At 40.0% G+C, this 19,551-nt stretch overlaps 1 protein-coding gene and 1 long non-coding RNA gene across 2 annotated transcripts in view; one reads left to right on the forward strand and one right to left on the reverse strand.

Annotated features, from left to right (window-relative positions):
• Nucleotides 1-9,832: 9,832 nt before the first annotated feature.
• zgc:152774 (uncharacterized protein LOC553526 homolog) overlaps nt 9,833-19,551 on the reverse strand; it is a 37,240-nt gene continuing 27,521 nt past the window's right edge. The window contains exons 13-17 of the mRNA XM_038286631.1: nt 16,319-16,358; nt 15,858-16,240; nt 15,241-15,721; nt 14,893-14,996; nt 9,833-11,112 (exon numbers count right to left, since the gene is read on the reverse strand). Coding sequence (XP_038142559.1) covers nt 10,956-11,112; nt 14,893-14,996; nt 15,241-15,721; nt 15,858-16,240; nt 16,319-16,358 — 1,165 coding nt within the window. The 3' untranslated portion in view covers nt 9,833-10,955. The remainder of the gene's footprint in view (nt 11,113-14,892; nt 14,997-15,240; nt 15,722-15,857; nt 16,241-16,318; nt 16,359-19,551) is intronic.
• LOC119784538 lies at nt 15,880-19,255 on the forward strand. The gene is made up of 3 exons (XR_005280942.1): nt 15,880-16,048; nt 16,153-16,255; nt 19,076-19,255. It is a non-coding gene; the product is annotated as an uncharacterized LOC119784538 (long non-coding RNA).

Raw genomic sequence — 19,551 nt, forward strand, 5'->3', positions numbered from 1 at the left:
CTTGGTATTTAAGTAGCTGTTAAACTCTAACCTGATATTAAACCAACCTGTCACCTTCGTCTGTCAGACTTTATTCTATTTTCCTCTCTTTCTCTCCATCCTCACAGCTGAATTAAACTAATTTTAAATAAGAAAATACAGCAGTCAAACCTCATAGAAAAATATTAACTTTGAATTTTAAAACTTATCCTTGTTGGATATAGTTACTGATTGGATGATTCATCTGTTCAGTTATTCAACCCAACGCAGCCACACTTTACTATTATATCTGAGTGAAAGCATGTGTGTTGCTGCCATCTGTCTGTTTTATTTATCAGCCGGAGGGTGCAAACGTCTTGCTTAAAGGTGATAATATTTTGTGTGTTTTGATGAGTAGGCCTTATATACATATGTCAAAGACTAAAACTAGTATGAAAATACAGTAGGCTGTCATATGAAGAATAAAACAATCTAAAACAATCAAATTTTATTATTCAAAATGTCTATCTATCTATCTATCTATCTATCTATCTATCTATCTATCTATCTATCTATCTATCTATCTATCTATCTATATATCTATCTATATATATATATATATATATATATATATATATATATATATATATATATATATATATATATATATATATATATATATATAACTATAAAACTGCCATTAAACCCCAGTATCTTTTCAGCCATATGGCAACCAAGTAATAAAATCACTGACGTTTCTATTCAGATATATATTTATTTTATATATAAAGGCTTTTAAAACCAAGTGTATCTTACTTGTGAGACCTCTGCATAATCAGAATGATATTTTTGTTCTTGAAAACTCTGACTTACACAATCATACACACGTAATAAACAGAAAATCGGTAAAAGATTATATAGACATGCCTATAGTGTATCACAAATGATGTATATAAAACATCTAATTTACTTTATACAAGATTTAAGCTTTTTTTGTCAGAAGGATCAATGACAACTCTAATGCGAAAGAAATGTGAATTTTCTCAACATGATTTCATGGTCAAGGCTTTAAAGTGTTAGCGCATAAATACAGTGCTGTAGAAAGTTCTAGACGTTGACACATGCACCAGGCCTCCAGCCACAGCAGTCAAGCTACATAGTCTATGTCTTTCTATATACAGAGACATCGAAGGCTTGAGTATAATTTTTACTTTGTTTTGCCTGTTTTTCCAATTTTCTATTGAGAAGTAGCCATATGTTTATTTGATGTGCATACTATTTATCTGGCTGTCCAACCTAATGGTTCTTCGTTATCCTCACTGTAATAAAAATAATAATTGAACTGTATTCATCTCACATTGGGAAAAAAATTACCTCTGCATTTAACCCATCCGCTTGGGGAGCAGTGGGCTGCCACTGTGCGGCGCCCAGGGAGCTGTATGGGGTTAAGGGTCTTGCTATGGGACCCAAAGTGCCGGCTATGGGGATCAAACTGGGTAACTGCAACCTTCTCAGAGCACGAGCAAATTGCTCTAACCACTAGTCCACCACTCCCACAAGAAGCAGGTGTGTTGGTGGATAAGGCTTTAGTTTAGATGTTTGGGAACACATCTCAGACAAGTTTTTTCGCAAATGGATGCTTAGATTCAACACAAACCATCATCCATCACCACAAAAACAATCTAGAAATAAGTCAACATTTCTTAAATTAATTGAATTTACTCTTAATTTAAGCAGGTAAATAAGATGATTTTCCACTGGAATGAACATTTTTACTCTTAAAATAAGATAAATAGATAATATGCACGTGTAATAAGACAATGCAATTGTTTTTTTTTTTGCTATTTGAAATGTAAATTGTATTGTCCATTAGCAAAGTGCCTCACTTACCTGCTCAATTCAAGTACAAATGCACTCGTATTAAGAAAAAATGACTTATTTAGATTTTTTCCCCAGAGGGTACTCCTGGAGTTATCTTCATTGGTAAGCATGACTCTTTTTTTTACTGCCTGCCTGCATGTGTCATGTGTTTTACTGGGAAACTGTAAAATCACAGATCAGATTTCTGCTTAATTTGCAATGTAATCTCTTTTCTCTCACAGTTTCGCCTACTACACTTAAAAACTCAATTCAACTGAAATGTTATGGACAATGTCGTATTTAACGTAGAAAATGATGCAATGTAGAGTTAACTGTTTTATGGTGACTTTAAAAGTGCAACTGTCTTGGTCCTCAAGAAGAGTTTATATATCTAGGGTTCCATTGGTTTTATTTCCAGACTAGATGAAAGCGATCTTAAATTTATTTTGATAAATATTCTTTAGTGCCTTCTAAGTATACATCAGTCGTTAATGTTAACGATTTAAAAATGATTGAGACAGAGGGACCTCAAGGGGACAACCTTATGATCAGTTTGGCTTTGTGGATCTTTTGGGGCCTGATATTATTCCTGTTTATGTTTCCTTAAAAACTCTATATTTAACAATGTTCTCTTAAGATCAGAGAACGCAGTTTAAAAGAGATTGTCTTCAGTACTGATGATCTACTTAAAAACATATAATTATTGAACTCTATATTATTTTATACATATTAAGTGAATATATAATAATTCACTTAATAATAATGAATTATACTAAAATATAATAATGATTTTCAAAATAATTACATTCATTGTATATAAATCTATTTTTCTGATGACATTTAAATTTTTACTTCATCATATAAACAGATTCTTAATTATTAAACAGGACATTTATTCATTCAATATGACGTTCACATTTTTAGTATTCCTGATACATTTTGCCCTCCATGTACCTCAGGGATCACATCACAACGATTGTGAAAACCATCTCACTACCCTCCACTTGGCGTCCCGACGCCTCCTTATGGAAATGTGTGCAAAGTCTTTTAATGAATTTGAAATTCTTAGCTTTTCTTTCTTTTTGTCCATGACACTAAATGAACATTCCTCCATCTGTTCTTTATGGATTTGAAATCATTTGAACTTGTTTTTTTTTTTTTAAGTTTATTTGTTTAAATGTTGAATTGAATAACATACAGTAAAAAAAAACAAGGTAATATTAGCAATGTTTAATTCAGTTTCAGATGCATTGTCCTGTTTACAGGTGCTGGTCATAAAATTAGAATATCATGAAAAAGTAGATTGATTTCAGTAATTCCATTTAAAAAGTGAAACTTGTATATTATATTCATACATTACATACAAACTCATATATTTCAGATGTTTATTTTGTTTAATTTTGATGATTACAAATGACAACAAATGAAAATCTCAAATTCATCATATCAGAAAATTAGAATATTGTGAAAAGGTTCAAAATTGATGGCCCCTGGTGCCACACTCTAATCAGCTAATTAACTCAAACCACCTGCAAAAGCCTTTAAATGGTCTTTCAGTCTAGTTCTATAGGCTACACAATCATGGGGAAGACTGCTGACTTGACAGTTGTCCAAAAGACGACCATCGACACCTTGCACAAGGAGGGCAAGACACAAAAGGTCATCGCTAAAGAGGCTGGCTGTTCACAGAGCTCAGTGTCCAAGCACATTAATAGAGAGGCGAAGGGAAGGAAAAGATGTGGTCGAAAAAAGTGTACAAGCAAGAGAGATAACCGCACCCTGGAGAGGATTGTGAAACAAAACCCATTCAAAAATGTGGGGGAGATTCACAAAGAGTGGACTGCAGCAGGCACGTGCAGAGGGGGGGGCTAAGGGGGCTTGAGCACCTGCCTCTTTTGCTCCATGATCCCAATGTGCCCTTTTGGTCCCTTTTTTATTTTTTATTTTTTTTTTTTTTTTTGACACATGTACTGAAATTATTATTATTATCTTTTTTTTTGGCAAGAAAAAAAATACAATAAGCCCTCCGATCACATTGTTACCTTTGACCTTTTGCCGGTGACGACGCACTTGCCTCTCGCACAGTCAGATAAGGCGGCTAACTGCGGAGCTAAAGGTAGCGAATATTCCACATTACACTGTGGCCGCTGCTCATTTGGCCCTAAGCAAGATCAACCATGATCGGACGGATGGCTATGTCTTCAGTCTGCACCGCCTCTCCAATGTCAACCCGAATAGACATGTAAGTGAAACCAAATGAGCCCCATGCATGATGCAGTATTGTTTGATCTAAAACACTGATTACTCTGTGCTTTTAGTCTTTTACATTGAAAATTGTGTTTTTTAATTCACAAAAAACTGTTCTGTCATGATTACAGAACAGTTTTTTTGTGAATTAAAAAACATAATTTTTGGTGAAAATACTGGAGTAGGCTTCCTACTTGTCAGACAACGGAAAACTTTGAACGTTGTATAATTTCTCTACTTTAGCAAAGAGTAGCGGTTTAAACGGAGGAAAGTATTTCTTTCTCTGAAGAACTACTGAGCGGGAGGAGACAGCCAGGTGAGGAAAAGCTGTTCTTATCTATCGATTCAGTATTTTTAGGCTGTTGTTCTTGTGCTATGAGCTAGCTGCTAGCTAATGACTTTGCTAGCAAAGCAAGATAACTAAAAAGCTTCCCTGTGTCGTTAATGATAGTAGGACATTCTTCAGTATTACTTATGCAGTAGGGGCACATCGCCCGTCAAAAACCTATCATCTCCATAATGGATATATGTCTGATTTTCTAATTTCCTTTGCTGCATGATGTACATTTCATTTATTCTAGCGTTAGGTAAATGTATCTTGAAGGAGAACTCATCCAGAACTACCATGATAGATATAATGTATGAAGCTGGTTAAAAACAAAACTGCGCAGCTTATGCAAGGAGGATCGGTTGTCAGACCTTCTTTTGTTGGCAATCGAGAAGGATGTGCCAATTATTCACAGTGAGGTTATTAACATTTTTAAAGACATGGCTAACAGAAAACTGCTGCTATGAACAAAAGAGAACAAAAATAGCAAAAATGCTTAAAAGATGGACATTTGTTTTTAAACAGTTAAATCACCATGACGGAAAATAAGTTTTTGGATCATAATCTTGAATTTAGTTTGGGGTAAAAAGAAAGGCAAGAGACTGAAATAAATAAGACATTGACCTTCACTCAACACAGAAAAGATGAGACAATGAGGAAAAAAAGAAAAGAGAAACTGACAAGAAAAAACGAAGAGGAAAGATTGAAGAAAATATATATAGGTACTTACAAAATACACTAAGACACAAACAGAGTAGGCTTTTCTCATGGTGACATGCATTAATAAAATGTTTGTTTTGTTCTTTTTTTTTCTGCAGTTCCACGTTAAAGTTTGATGCAGCAGCTCTGCTTTTCTGAATGGACCGTCTCCATCTCCACTGTCAGTACAGCAAACCAGGCAGACATTCTTTTTTATAGATTACAGTACACTAAAATGTTGCATTGTGCCCTTGTATGCATTTTTAACAGTTTAATTCTGTAAAGACAAAATATGTCTGGTGGTCCAGCTCTGATTTACATCTTTGGCTAAATTGCAGGTTTGAATATTGTAATACTTTCCTATAACAAAATAGACCTGCAGAAAGAAATTACTAATAAAATATTTTACATATGCATAGTTCTATGTTCTATGTAGAGATTTCCCTTAGCTTTGATTGTATGTCTCACAATTTTGTAATTTATCATTGTTCATTAAACTCTGAAAGCTATGTGACTTTGTTAATATTCTGTCCTAAAATGCGATAAGATGTGCCCTTTTTTTTTGAGCACCTGCCCCTTTAGTGGTCTCTGCACGGCCCTGGACTGCAGCTGGAGTGAGTGCTTCAAGAACCACCACACACAGACGTATGAAAGACATGGGTTTCTGCTGTCGCATTCCTTGTGTCAAGCCAGTCTTGAACCACAGACAGCGTCAGAAGCGTCTTGCCTGGGCTAAAGAGAAACAGGACTGGACTGCTGGTGAGTGGTCCAAAGTCATGTTCTCTGATGAAAGTAAATTTTGCATTTCCTTTGGAAATCAAGGTCCCAGAGTCTGGAGGAAAAGAAGAGAGGCACTTCATCCACGTGTGTTGGTCCATTGTGTTTTTTGAGGTCCAGGGTCAACGCAGCCACATACCAGGAAGTTTTAGAGCACTTCATGCTTCCTGCAGCTGACCAACTTTTTGGAGATGCAGATTTCATTTTCCAACAGGACTTGGCACCTGCACACAGTGCCAAAGCTACCAGTACCTGGTTGAAGGACCATGGTATCCCTGTTCTTAATTGGCCAGCAAACTCTCCTGACCTTAACCCCATAGAAAATCTATGGGGTATTGTGAAGAAGAAGATGCAATACACCAGACCCAACAATTCAGAAGAGCTAAAAGCCACTATTAGAGCAACCTGGGCTATCATAACACCTGAGCAGTGCCACAGACTGATCGACTCCATGCCACGCCGCATTGCTGCAGTAATACAGGCCAAAGGAGGCCCAACTAAATACTGAGTGCTGTACATGCTCATACTTTTCATGTTCATACTTTTCAGTTGGCCAACATTTCTATAAATCCTTTGTTTTTATTGGTCTTCAGTAATATTCTAATTTTCTGATATGATGAATTTGAGATTTTCATTTGTTCTCATTTGTAATCATCAAAATTAAACAAAATAAACATCTGAAATATATGAGTTTGTATGTAATGTATGAATATAATATACAAGTTTCACTTTTTAAATGGAATTACTGAAATCAATCTACTTTTTCATGATATTCTAATTTTATGACCAGCACCTGTACATATCTTCAGTTATAACCTGACATTCCTAAAAAGTATGGATGTGGTTGGCTCCTTTGGTCTTAAAGGTATAGTGGATGACTTTCAAGAATTTTTGAAAAGACTTTTACTTTAAGACTTGTTGTCTTAAAAAGTCTTTACTCCCCTTAAAGAAAAAAATGCACATGCACAACCCTGTACCCGCTCCCGAGAAGGACAGTCTATTAAACGTGTGAGAGCATGCAGGAGCACCATTTCTCCTCGTGCGCACTCTGTTTAAAAGTTGCTGTTTGCATCGCTTATATAAGCTTACTTTCCAAAAGAAGATTTGCAATTGTACCACTATGTCAGACTCACCACTAGTAAGTGAAAATAAGGATGAGCACTTTGGACGGCTTTACGTAAGCATATCATCACAATAATTGACAATTAGGAGGACCACTTATTTTGATGATCCACCCAGAAAAAGAACATTCTCCATTATACCTTTAACATCTCCACCATGCATCTCCATGGCCTTAATAATGAACTCTGTTACACTCCATTGCAGGTGGCATATGCTTTCAAATAATTCCATCTTGCCATTCATACTTTATGTGTTGCCATGCCATAGCGTTAATATGTGGACTAATTGTTTTGCGATATGAAGATCTGTTAAAAGCTTTAAGTCGGTCGTTTTCAAAGTCTAACCTCAAAATATCTGTGAAAATCATCCTGACCTAAACATGATTATTCTGTGGGTCTCAGAACTCGGGGACGCCCCTTGCAGATAAAAGAAAAGTGTCTTTGTCTCAAAGTTTTAACACAACCCTGAAATGTTTCACAGATCACCCAGTTAACAGGTTTTAATAGATGGTTAGTTATGCATCAAATATGATGTCCTCAGTTAACCTTTGTTGTATTTTTTATAGCAATGATAAGATCTTCTTTTATAACACTGACATCTGCAAAGTAGCTTGGGAAACTTGGACAGAATAAAAGGTTTAAGCTTTTTATGATAAGAATTTCATATAATATACTCAAAGTAATACTGATTGTAATGTTTGGATTATTAATATTACCATTTTCGCCCCTACAGTTTTTGTAAAAAAAAATAAAAAAATCTGATTTATTAAAATTACTATCGTATAACTGATTTGCTGGGTTTTAGTATCTATTTTCCCAACTTAAAAATTCTTCTTAAGAACTTCTCCTCAGGGCGGGGTGTATGTAAATTAGCTAGATTTGGTTTTTATCCAGGTGTTTAACTCTGTTAATCTTGACTCATTTTGTCGGTTTATATGAATAGAAAATAGTAGGGAAAATAACTCAGATTTGCTACTTTATACATCCAGCAATACATCTTATTTCTGCTCAATCTGCTTAAGGAATTAATGACTAGCTTGGGGAATTGTTAATTTAATTCTGCTTAATAATTAAGTAAAAATCAAGCAATACAATTTGGATTTTATTTTTAGAATCTATTCTCTGCACCTCTTCATGTGGACATGGAAAAAAAAACATTTTACTTAACAGCTTTGCTGCCATCTTATGGCTAAAATGCAGAAATACAAACCTGCCTTCTGCCTCACAAAAAACATGAGACTTCAAAATAAGAAAAAAATGTAAACACTTGTGTCAAACAAAACATGTTTATTTTTAAAAACAAAAAAACAAAACAAAAACACATATAAAAACCCCCTTCTCCATTTCTCACTAACGGAGTTCACTGACAGCATCAGATTTCAAAAAGTTTTTTAAAACCATATGCCAACAAAAAGGAAAGACACAAACCATGAGATAAGAAGCTATTTATAAAAGAAAAAATTACCTTTTTTTTTACAGTAGGCAGACTCTCAACAAAACTTAATAATATAGGAAGTAACATCAGCAGTTAAATAAGTAATATTATTGTAAAGGTCAATAATAACGAGGAAGTAAACTTTTACTCCTTTGAAGTAAAACAGACATCACACTGAAGCAATTTTTGTCACCGGCTGTAATGTAAGACAGTAGTTTACAAAATATGGGTCTATCCTTAGAAAATGTTTTCATACAAAAGATATAGAAATCTGTATTGTATACTGACTACCTTCATATGCTACATGAATAAGCACTAACAGAAGACTAAAAGGACAGGGTGGATAGGAAGGGGATGGAAAGCTGGGAACAGAGTCAAAAATTAAAGGCCAGAACACACCAGTTGCGTACGACTTTTTAATCTATGATCCGATTTTTTTCCATGTCACACTGACTGCGTTATAGAGAGGCTACAACTAGGAAGGGTGAGCAAATCTGCGCAGACTTTTTTTCCCACTTCTGTCTCTGTGCTAAATGAATCTATGCAGCATCTCAAACCAGATCAGATAGAGAATACTCATATGTAGGGATGGGAATCGAAAACCGGTTCCTGTTCAGAACCGGTTCCGTATTTTCCGATTCCATGGCATCGTTTGGCAGCTCGCTGAAAGATTCTTTTTTCGATTCCCGCAGCACCAGAGCCTAGAGCGCCGGCTCTGGGGAGCACGACTTACGTCACGTTTTTTACGTAAGTTACGCAAGTTACGCAAGTTGGAAGAACTATTCGAGGAGGAAGACAACGAGCTGCGGTCACTTTGTGAATCAAAGCCCCGTCTTTCCTTAGCCCAGAGGGTAGATCAGGAAATCCAGCTCTATAAAAGCTTCCCCTTCATCCCCTGCAGGGATAGCGCCACACTGTGGTGGTGGAACAAGCAAGATACGCTGCCCTTGCTATCTGGACTGGCTGAAAACTACCTCTGTGTGCAGGCTTCCTCCATCCCATCTGAGAGGGTGTTCTCCACGGCTGGAGACACCATAAGCCCTGAAAGATCCCGTATCCTTCCAGAAAAAGTAGATATGCTCATCTTTCTGCAAAATAACTGTTAATTTTTCCTACTGTTTTATAATTAGTATTTTTTGTTATTTAAAATAGGTTATTATCCCATCATTTGTTATTAGACATTGTTGGTTATTAAGTTTGTTCTTGTATTCATTTTTCATTTAAACACAGATGTTACTCCAGTTTCACATTTCCTGTGGACATCTTGATCTTGTTGATTTTGTAAGATTGTGCAATAGTTAGGTACCGGTAAAAAAAGTTGATGCTGATAATCAAACTGTTTGTTCTCCCTTTTCCCCCAAATTGGAATCGAAAAAAGAATCGATAATTAATCGAATCGTTTCATAGAATCGAAAAGGGAATCGGAATCGTGAAAATCTTTTCAATTCCCAACCCTACTCATATGCCTATATTAAAAACATAATGAGATCTACATCTAAAGAAAAGGAAGATGCAGCAATAAATGCCGTGGGATGTTTTTTTCCCCAGTTTTTTCATTAAGAGGTGAAAGAGATACGCCGCATTTACCTGCTGTCTGCCCCTCATTTGGCTTTTTGTAAGGCTCAAAGAGGATCACTATTTTACTATACAGATTTTTTTCTCATCCTGAAGTTATTGCTTTTCAAGGAGATCGATATACTGAGCTTTTTGCCCCCTCGTTGTTTTGCGAAGCTCAAAGAGGATCACTACTTTATCCGTTTTATATCCTCCTGATCTCCTGTTGTGGGTAAACTATTCTATTTTTCATTTATTGATTTTACACCAGTCTGTCCCGCTTGCTGTGTATGCTCTGTGCGACTCCAAAACTGATTCTTTCCCCGTGCGATAAACAGATTTTATTTTCTATCTTCCCCCCAAAGCGGACATGATTTACTTTGTAACCACACCTCTCCTCCTGTCAGACCCATGAACTTGTTGCAGAATTGCTGCGTAGTTTGACTAAAATAGACCTGGAGTCTAACTCAGTCAGACCTACGCAAGCCCCTTGTGGAAAATCGTGTCAGGTGTGATCATAACTGCTGACTTTCAATGAGCGCTAAACACCACAGCATCCTCCGACAAGATTTTCTGTCAGACCGGACACGAAATCGGATTCGGTGTGTTCTGGCCTTAAGGGCTCTGAATCTGGGTTGAATGTTCTACCCCTTTGCCACCACTGAGACCATAACAAACAGCTTTCATTCCTGTCTTGGTTTGCATGGTTCTGTAGTTACAAGTGTGTAAAGTCTTTTGGAGCAGATCCCCAAATTTGGCTTCAGAATGCTTCAGTTTTTCACTCACATGAGAGAAATGGGGAATCCACTGCAAGATGCTCCTGTAAAATAATCGTATTCCAGGGGATTAGGGAATCTCCGAACGTGCTGATGCCATGAGGTAAGGAAGAGCATCACATGAAGGGGGAAATCTGTGTTTAGTGTACTCCTTTGTAGGAGACACAGGAGGACCATCTTCTACTTGACTGGAGAGGCGCTCATAGTTTGAGTGAGTTAACCTCTATGATCTGCTGCAGGATGTTGTCTACGTCTGCCGACTCTAAACTAATGCCAGCCAGGTCCAGCTGCGGCAGCAGAGCCGTTAGGAGCACCACCACGTTGTTACGGATGTCACACAGATTCTGCTGAGCTGATCTGATGAGACAAGAGAAGATGGTCATCAAACGCTGCTTTGCTAAAACACTTTGAATACCATTTTTCAAATTTTAGATAGAGCGTAAAGCCTTGGTCTCTTATTTAAATGGTGCAGTTAGAATGAGCTTTAAATGTAATCGTTTTACAAAAGGAAGCACAGAATAATGATTTATTTTCATTTAGTACGTCTGAAATCCCTAAATAAAAAATGTTGCTACTAAATTACTTCAAAAGTCTGATTAGGTTTATTTAAAGCCGTAGAGGATTCCGGAGAATAGAAACCCGTGGCCCCACCCACCAACCATTACCACGGCCAACCTGACAGCCTAAACTCATTCTAGCAGGTTTCTTTCCATACCCATATAAGAAGGGATGTGTTGGTGAAACACCTCACTCTGTTATCAAAGAGTCTTTTTCTAACTTTGCTCGGTGTTTCACTATGGAAAATATGGCCCAGTCCCGAAGCCATGCGTGATTGGAAACCCAATTCAGGTCTCAGGTGGATTCTGACATCCCCACTTCAAGCACTGAGTGTGCTAGTGATGGTTGGGCCACATCCAGCCTGTAAAACTTTACAAATGTGTGCAATGTGGCCCAGCTGGCTGCAGCACAGATGTCCTGGACCGACACACCATGGAAAAAAGCCCAAGAGGTGGCCATGCTCCTAGTATAATGGGCCCTCACCCCTTTAGGGGGCTCTGAGCCTGCGCACCTATACCTACCAGATGGTCAGCTCTTCTAAAACAGGCTGTCCTGTCCACATAAACTCTTAAAGCTGTCACTGGACATAAGCAATGAAGCTTCTGCTCTTCTGTTAAAGAGAACGGGGTGGATGGAATACCAGCAATTCCACCATAGAACACCTGTATGACGACTCCAACTCTTTAGGCACAAAAGCAGGGTTGGGTCTGAGGCCCACCTTAAAGAGCCCGGGTGCCCACCTCAAACAAGCCGGACCGACTGAAAATGCATGCAACTCACTCACTCTTTCAGCTGTGGCCACGGCTAAGAGCAGGGCCATTTTCAGTGAAATAAACTAGATCCCATAATGGCACCAGAGGCTTAGAAATGGGCAACTTACGTTGTGTCGCTCTCATGAAACAATACACTAAGGGGTACTGCCCCACAGGTTTACTACCAAACCCAATGTGACAAGCAGAGATTGCAGCTAAATAAACCTTAATGCTTGAGAAAGTTTTACCCTTCCCTAACAGGCTTCTGGGTCTGACAGGGAGAAAAAGAGAGAGCAATGGGCCGAAAAGGTCTAGGGCAGCCGCATCGCTGGGAGATCTGCTCCACCACCGAAGGATGCAGCTTCTATTCTACAGAGGGCTCCCCTTGGATAAAAGATTGGCCCCTGTGTTCAAAATCCCTGGTATGTGCATTGCTCGGACCGATTGAATTATAGTGCTGCTCTACATAATTATGTAATGGCCAGTCTGTGTATCTGCAGGGAACTGGTCCTGCCCTGGCGGTTGATATAAGCCACCACAGTGGAGTTTTCGGTCTTTACCAAGATGTGTTGACCCATCAGATCGGCATGAAGTGTTTCAGAGCGAAGAACACTACATGCAGTTCCATCATGTTGATGTGAAGCCGTGCCATTTTCGGTGACCATATGCCATTCACTGTTCTGCCCATCATAGTTGCACTCCAACTGGTCAGGCATGCATCGGTAGTCAGGGTAAGCCTGGATGCTACTGACTCCAGCGGCATGCCCACCGTGAGAACCGTAGGGTCTCTCTCTTAACAGATGATGGTGGGGACAGAGTCGCAGTGACACGACCCACAATTAAATAGTACCTCATCATCAGAAGCCCCAGATGGACTAAGAAATCATGGACGCCATAAGGCAGAGGAGCCGCAGGTACAGTCTGAATGAAACAACGTTTCCTAGCTGAAACTGCGTCATGCACTGAGTAAATGATAGTGTGACACGATAAGAGAGGGAATTTATCCTGAGACTCAAATACTCTGTGCATTGCATAGGAATCTGGCGACTTTTTGCCCAGTTTATCCTGAACCCAAGGCTGATGAGGTGGTTAAACACTGGGAGGAAGTCGCTGGCTGCCTTCTCGCTGCATCGAGACCAGATGTGATAGTCATCTATGTACGAGAATATTATGATCCCGCGTATCCTCGGAGGGGATAGTAGTTGACTCCCTCATCTTCTCAAAGGAGGGGCCAAATAGACCTTTTGTTGGGTCATAAGTTGCATCCATAATCTCAGCCATCTGGGAATCACTCAGGCCTGACAGGTTTAACCATAGGCCTCTTTACCCTGAGACAGCCAGACCCATGACATGACCACAACCTTGGACTGCACCTCTAGAGGAGCATAAGATGAGATTATTCACCACACAAATCTTATCCCATAGACTGGGGTTAGGTGTCCCCGAGTCCAGTTGACACCTCATCTCCTCCAGAATCTTGCCTTGGTACACAGACAGCAGTGTAACAACGTTGATCGAGCACAATGGCTGACCAGCATATTTGTACATCCTTTGGTAAATGGAGGCGATGAGCAATCCATTTTACCTAGGAGCAAGATGCTAGAAGATGCTGAAACCGATCTGCAATTAGTTGGTGGAGGTAGTAAGCCACTGAAGGCCCTACTGCTGAGGGTTCTGCCAGCCCCAGCTCACCCATGCCCTATATCTCCAGCTTTGTGGGAAGCTTGCTCTTAAATGCAAGCAGGGACGACTGGTAAAAGCTGCTTTGCTGATGGTAAAGCAGATGGAAGACTTTTACCATCATTCAGTTCCCGTTCTGCTACTTCTGAATCCTGAGCTGCTGGCCAGGGGATGTTCACCTTTAGAGTCGCCTGTCTGCAAACATCGTACAGGACACTGTCCCCTGGGGAGGTGTCATCTGCCCTGCTTGGTGGCCTGGAGTGTTGACCTGGGAAGGTCGAGTCCTCCTCTTGCTCCATGTCGTCTAGTTTAAGGAGGTCAGAGTTAGCATCACCCTCCGTTTCGTCGATGCCTGCATCAAGCTTACCTCTGTCCATAAGGCCCGGGTAGTCCTCCTCCATCATGTCTGCCTAGCTCTTAGAAGCTTATGGCTGATGGTTTTCACCTGCCGCCGCAACGGCTGAAGGTGAGGAGGGGCAAGGGTCCTGGCTGTTAACGACAGCCACCCCCAGCAACTCTCCAGGATTTTTTTACGGCATCGATGCACAGTGCTGTCATCCCTGAGGGTCAGCCAGCGACGCCTGAACGTTTTTAATGCCCATGCATGACCTAAGCTTTGGCAGGGGTGGGAGCCGCAACCATGATATTAGACGAAAAAAGAGCTTGTCGTTAAACTTTAGCTCTTAAATAAACTCGTCCGACACGACGCGTTAACTAGACTCTCATGCTAGCGATATACCGCTAACCAAAAACCAAGCCTACCTTTACACGTTAACTTAGCTGACACAAACGCTCTCTATTCAGGTACAGGTACACAGTACAGGCCTGTCATGGTATTGCGTTCAGCAAAAATGCCTAAGAACCGTTAAACAGGTCCAAGCTAACCTGAACGCGCTGAGGGAGCTTAGCTGTAGACTTTACAAAGGAAGAAGGTGAGAATGAGTTCAGGCTAGCGGGTCGAGCCATGGGCACGGCTCCACCTGTCTGTCAGAAACAGACGTGATGTCATTGTAGCTTCCGTAGTTTGTCACGCCAAGGCAATTCTCCATAGTGAAAGACCGAGCAAAGTTAGAAAAAGAACCAATTTCTTTCAAAAATCTTTTGAGCCCAGTGAGATAAAGTATGTAGTCATTGTGTGACTCTTTACCTGTTTTCATCACAGCCGTCGCCGTCACTCACTCTAACTCGGCTCTGACTTTCACTCCTCTCCTTTCTTGATCTGCTCTCCATGCCTGGCGCTGAAGTGGAGCACTGTTGGACACAAAGAGCATGTTCATAGGCTGCTACAGGATACTTCCTGATTCTTTCAAAATTAATTTGCATATACTTGGGTTTCATGCATTTTAAATAAATAAATTTAGCTTGTCACTTGATGCCACTTTTTGAGATCCTCTTTCTTAATTAGTGAAATGCCTATTTTCGGCAAGAAATTAACTGTAGGAACACAAGAAAACTCTATTTCTTTGCAAGAGCAGCATGTGATTTAAATAATGACCTCAGGCATGGTAGTTTGGCATCCAACGTCCTTGCTTGTTGTGGATGCGGTCGATCTCCCCATCCCGCCTTTCTCAGCAACACTGTCAGCAGTCGTCATGGTGCCTTGCGTTTTCTTGGAAACCTCCAACCCCAGAAGGCTCCTAAGCCGCTCAGCTTCCCTCTCCAAAGCAGCTAGCTTCTGCACCTTGACTTCCCGCTCCCCCAGCTCTGGAGGCAGTGCTCTGCTCTGTGGCCGTTCTGTCCTCAGTGGGGACACCACCACGGTCTGGGTGGCTTGTGTGGAGTAGGTCCAGGTGTTGTTGGTTGGGTTTTGCTGCAAGTTGTTTGGTTTCTCCACTTGGCTGCTGCTGTCCTTTCTAAACGTGTTTGTTTGTTTCTCAAGAGGCAGATGCTCTGCAGCGTTCCCCGAGTCCAGCTGCTGCTGTCTCCAGCGCTTTTTTGTTATATAGGTAAAAATAGGTTCAGACTTTCTTTTGCGGCTGAAGAAAACAAAGAACAGGTGGTTAGTTCACTTTGTCACGTTGAGATATGTCTTAACATTTTCTTTTGTCACACTCAACTAATTTTCCCACACAACAGCACCCCCCTGTGGTGATTAGTTCCTCTGTATCCCACCTGAAAGCCTCTGTGTGCTCCTCCTCTCTCTCCACTGCCTCCATCTGCTTCTCCACTGTCTCCATCTGCTTCTCCACTGTCTCCATCTGCTTGTCCTCGTCCTCCTTCTCTTCAAGCCTCTGGTCATATTCCACATTTTCAGCTTCCTTCAGCTCTTCATTGACCAATTTGCTTCCAGCAACCTTCCCTTGGTATTGTATAACCAATCGAGTTTTTATCTCATCGTTTGCGTGATTGTCTTTCTGCAAACATGCCTCGTCCTGATCTAGTCTCTTTTCATGTGTACCGTCTTCAGGTTTGTTTGGGGACGGGGAACAAGGTTGCTTTGAGGAAATGGGTGACAGGGTTTCATTCTTTTCTGCGAGTTCCTCTGAGTGATGAACCTGAAACACAACCAGGTATGCTCATAAAAATTTTACAAATCTGGCTTGTTGAAAACTGTTGCTAAAAATACTACGCACCTCTCGTGATTTCTCTCGTTTCCTACTTCTGGACTGGTCTCTGCAGGAAAAAAATAGATACAGTGAGACATTGAAGGCACTGGAAACAGAACTCAGATGCAAACATGTTATGTCATGTTCTTATTGTTTACACACACATTCTGCTTTATAAAACACTGGATTGCTGTCAGTTAAGACTTTAAAACCCTGTTTTGAGTGTCCTTTACTAGTGTTTTAGTCAAGACCACTTAACCCAAGTCCAGGCCGGGGCCATTACTGTCCTTAGTAAGAGCATATTAGTCACCGAAGGCCCTGATTTAACAAGGTTTTCTGGTTTTATATAGTTATATACTTGGAAATGAGTTTAAATTTCCCATGAACCGGCTGGCACGGTGCTTCACTAACCACTTCTCAAGGCTTAAATCTTTCAAGAAGTGTTCCGCTTCTTTAAGTATTTAAAGATTTGATCAGTCTTGCCAGCTATTTCCTTAAAAAGGAAGAAGAGATCTTGTACAAACCCTTTTCCTCACAAAGACATTTGTGAGGAAACTGCACCGTTTGAACTTTATACATTTTTTTTCCCATTTCTAAATCAGTGTCTTCACATGTTTCTGCTTGCTGCTAATATTTTTTATTTTTTTCCAGTGTTTTATTGTCATTACACTGTCATAAGTACAGCGCAACAAAATTCACTCTCTGTTTTAAACCCATCCCCTTGGGGAGAAGTGGGCTGCCATTTGCAGCCGGGGAGCGGTGTGGGGTTAAGGGTCTTTGCTCAGTCTATTGTAGTGGGTTTCCCACTCACAACCTCAGGATTCTCAGAGCCTTATGTGGCTCTTTAGAGTCCCCCTTGCGGCTCCCTAGAGCTTTTTCAAAAAATTATAATTTTTTTATTTTAATATGGTGTGCAGGAGCTGAAACAAAAATGAATTATGTTTTCCAATGCTGTAAACATTTGTATAATAAATAAATGTAAACAATAATTTGCGTAATAGCCATAGAGATCAGTGGTCATAACTTGCAACCAGCGTGAAGCGGTGCCCGGCAAACAGAGCTGCAGGTGTGTGACCATGATTCCAAAGGGAAAAAAGGAAGATAGCTGATGAGAAGAGACAATTCAAAGAACAGAGAATAATTTGCTTTCATTATCAATGCGGAAGGATTGCCTGCATGTTTGCTTTGTAATGAGAGGTTGTCAAAAAAGAACAAGAAAAAATTTGGAAAGGCATTTCCAGGGAAGGCATGCTAAATATGCAGCCGACCACCAAGTTGAGAATGAGAGAAAAAGTGCGATTGCAGAACTTCTGGATAAATTAGAGGATAGCAAAGATAGATTTAAGAAGTGGATTGCATCTCCAAACTCCACTCCTGCTGCTGGTTTAGTTGCAAGGATGGAAAAGCGTCCACAGATCAAACAAGTAGCGCTCTGATGCAGCTATGTGAACTTTCTGCCATTTCTTTCCCAAATCCTGAAAATAAAAATAACACCAAGGAACCCTGGTGACAGAGGATGTGGGAATTTCGGGTTTAGAGAGCTCTGCTCTGATGGATGTCAGTTCCTGCTTGGTTCCTCATGACTTAATCAACTCCTCCCAACAGAAACACCCATCCGTCCATCCATCCATTTTCTTACACGCTTAATCCCAAGCGGGGTTGCGAGGGGTGCTGGTGCCTATCTCCAGCTGTCTACGGACGAGAGGCGGGGTACACCCTGGATAGGTCACCAGTCCATTGCAGGGCCAGAAACACGTCCACCATAGAAATATTTTTTTATTGTGTTTCTATAATTTCATCAATGCAACAAAACCTAAACCGCTGTAATGGGGGGAGAAGGGTGGTGAAGCAGCACGTGTTGAATTTCACCCAGTAAGAGCCTCCCTGACCTCATGCTACTGACATTTGCTCCAGATAAACATTTAACCATGAATGCTTATTATATATTTAAGCCCACATAGTCCTTTAGTATTGTGGTTTAATACACTTTGAGCCCGTGTTGCCATACGAGGCATATATAAGACTGTTACATTTTTGGGGCTCCAGATAGATTTTTTTTTTGTTTCTTTGGTCCAATATGGCTCTTTGAGCAGTTTGGTTTGTAACCCCTGCCCTAACCACTTTTCTTATATTTTACTCTTCAAAATTAGGAATAAAAATAAGCCTGATTTGTGCTGATATTGTATTGGGATTAATATCGGTTGAGACTGAAAGCTGCAATATGCATATCATATCGGGAATGATAAAGTTGTATCAGGACATCCCTAACGCCTATTTAGGGGTGTGGGAAATAAGCGTTTTGGCGATATATCGTGATATTCGGCTGCCCAATATAATATCGATCTTTCACTTCTTAGTATCGATTTTCAAAAACAAAAATGGTTACATAAAACATTGATGGGGAAATGGGCTACCTCTGCACCACCACTCTGGCAGAAAGCGCTGTGGAGCCCTTTAACTATGCGTGCAGCACCAAATCTGTATTTGAGGCAGTCACAGTGCAAGAAAACCCCAAACAACATGGATAATAATACCTAATCAATATTTTCTGATGAAAATATACAGCACTTGCTGTTTTATCTCATCATTAGATTTTTTTATAGCTGGGGAAAATATGGCAATATACAGTGATACTGCAATATCGTGATAATATCGTATCGTGACCCAAGTATCGCGACATGTATTGAATCGCAACACTCATGCCGATACTCACCTCTACGCCTGTTGTGCAGAAAATGTCTTAAAAATGTTTTGCATGGTAACATTTGCACATATTTCATGCAGGGTTTTCCAGCTGCATAGCAGACCTGGACGTGAAGGCAAGAGAGAGCCTGCCTGCAACTTCTAACTACCATGACTGGAAGGCATTTAGCCCTACCCTCATTAAACTAAATTTAAAGGAGATAGATTTGTTCTACATGTCTATACATTTGCTGTTTGATAAAACAAATCTGCAAAAGACAAGTTTGTGAAAAATTGCCCTTTTCCTAGAGTGATAGGTCACTTCTAATGGGATACTTTTACAAACCGCAGCTTTATCTACTGCTCTGAAGAGGAGCATTTTCACTGGATGCATGTTGGTTAAGGCAGGAGAGGACTTCAAGATTGTTTTCTTGTGACCTTCCTCATCAAAACGTTCTGTTTATTGATACTACAGCAGTACCCTTCACTTGTTTAAAACTGGTTTTACTATTGACTATAGTCCTTAAGGTCTCTGAATAGGGTGTGTAACATTGGTTGGGCTGAAAATGGCATATTTT

Source organism: Cyprinodon tularosa, unplaced genomic scaffold, assembly GCF_016077235.1.
Source record: "Cyprinodon tularosa strain WSP-4 unplaced genomic scaffold, ASM1607723v1 ctg228, whole genome shotgun sequence".
NCBI lineage: Eukaryota > Metazoa > Chordata > Actinopteri > Cyprinodontiformes > Cyprinodontidae > Cyprinodon > Cyprinodon tularosa.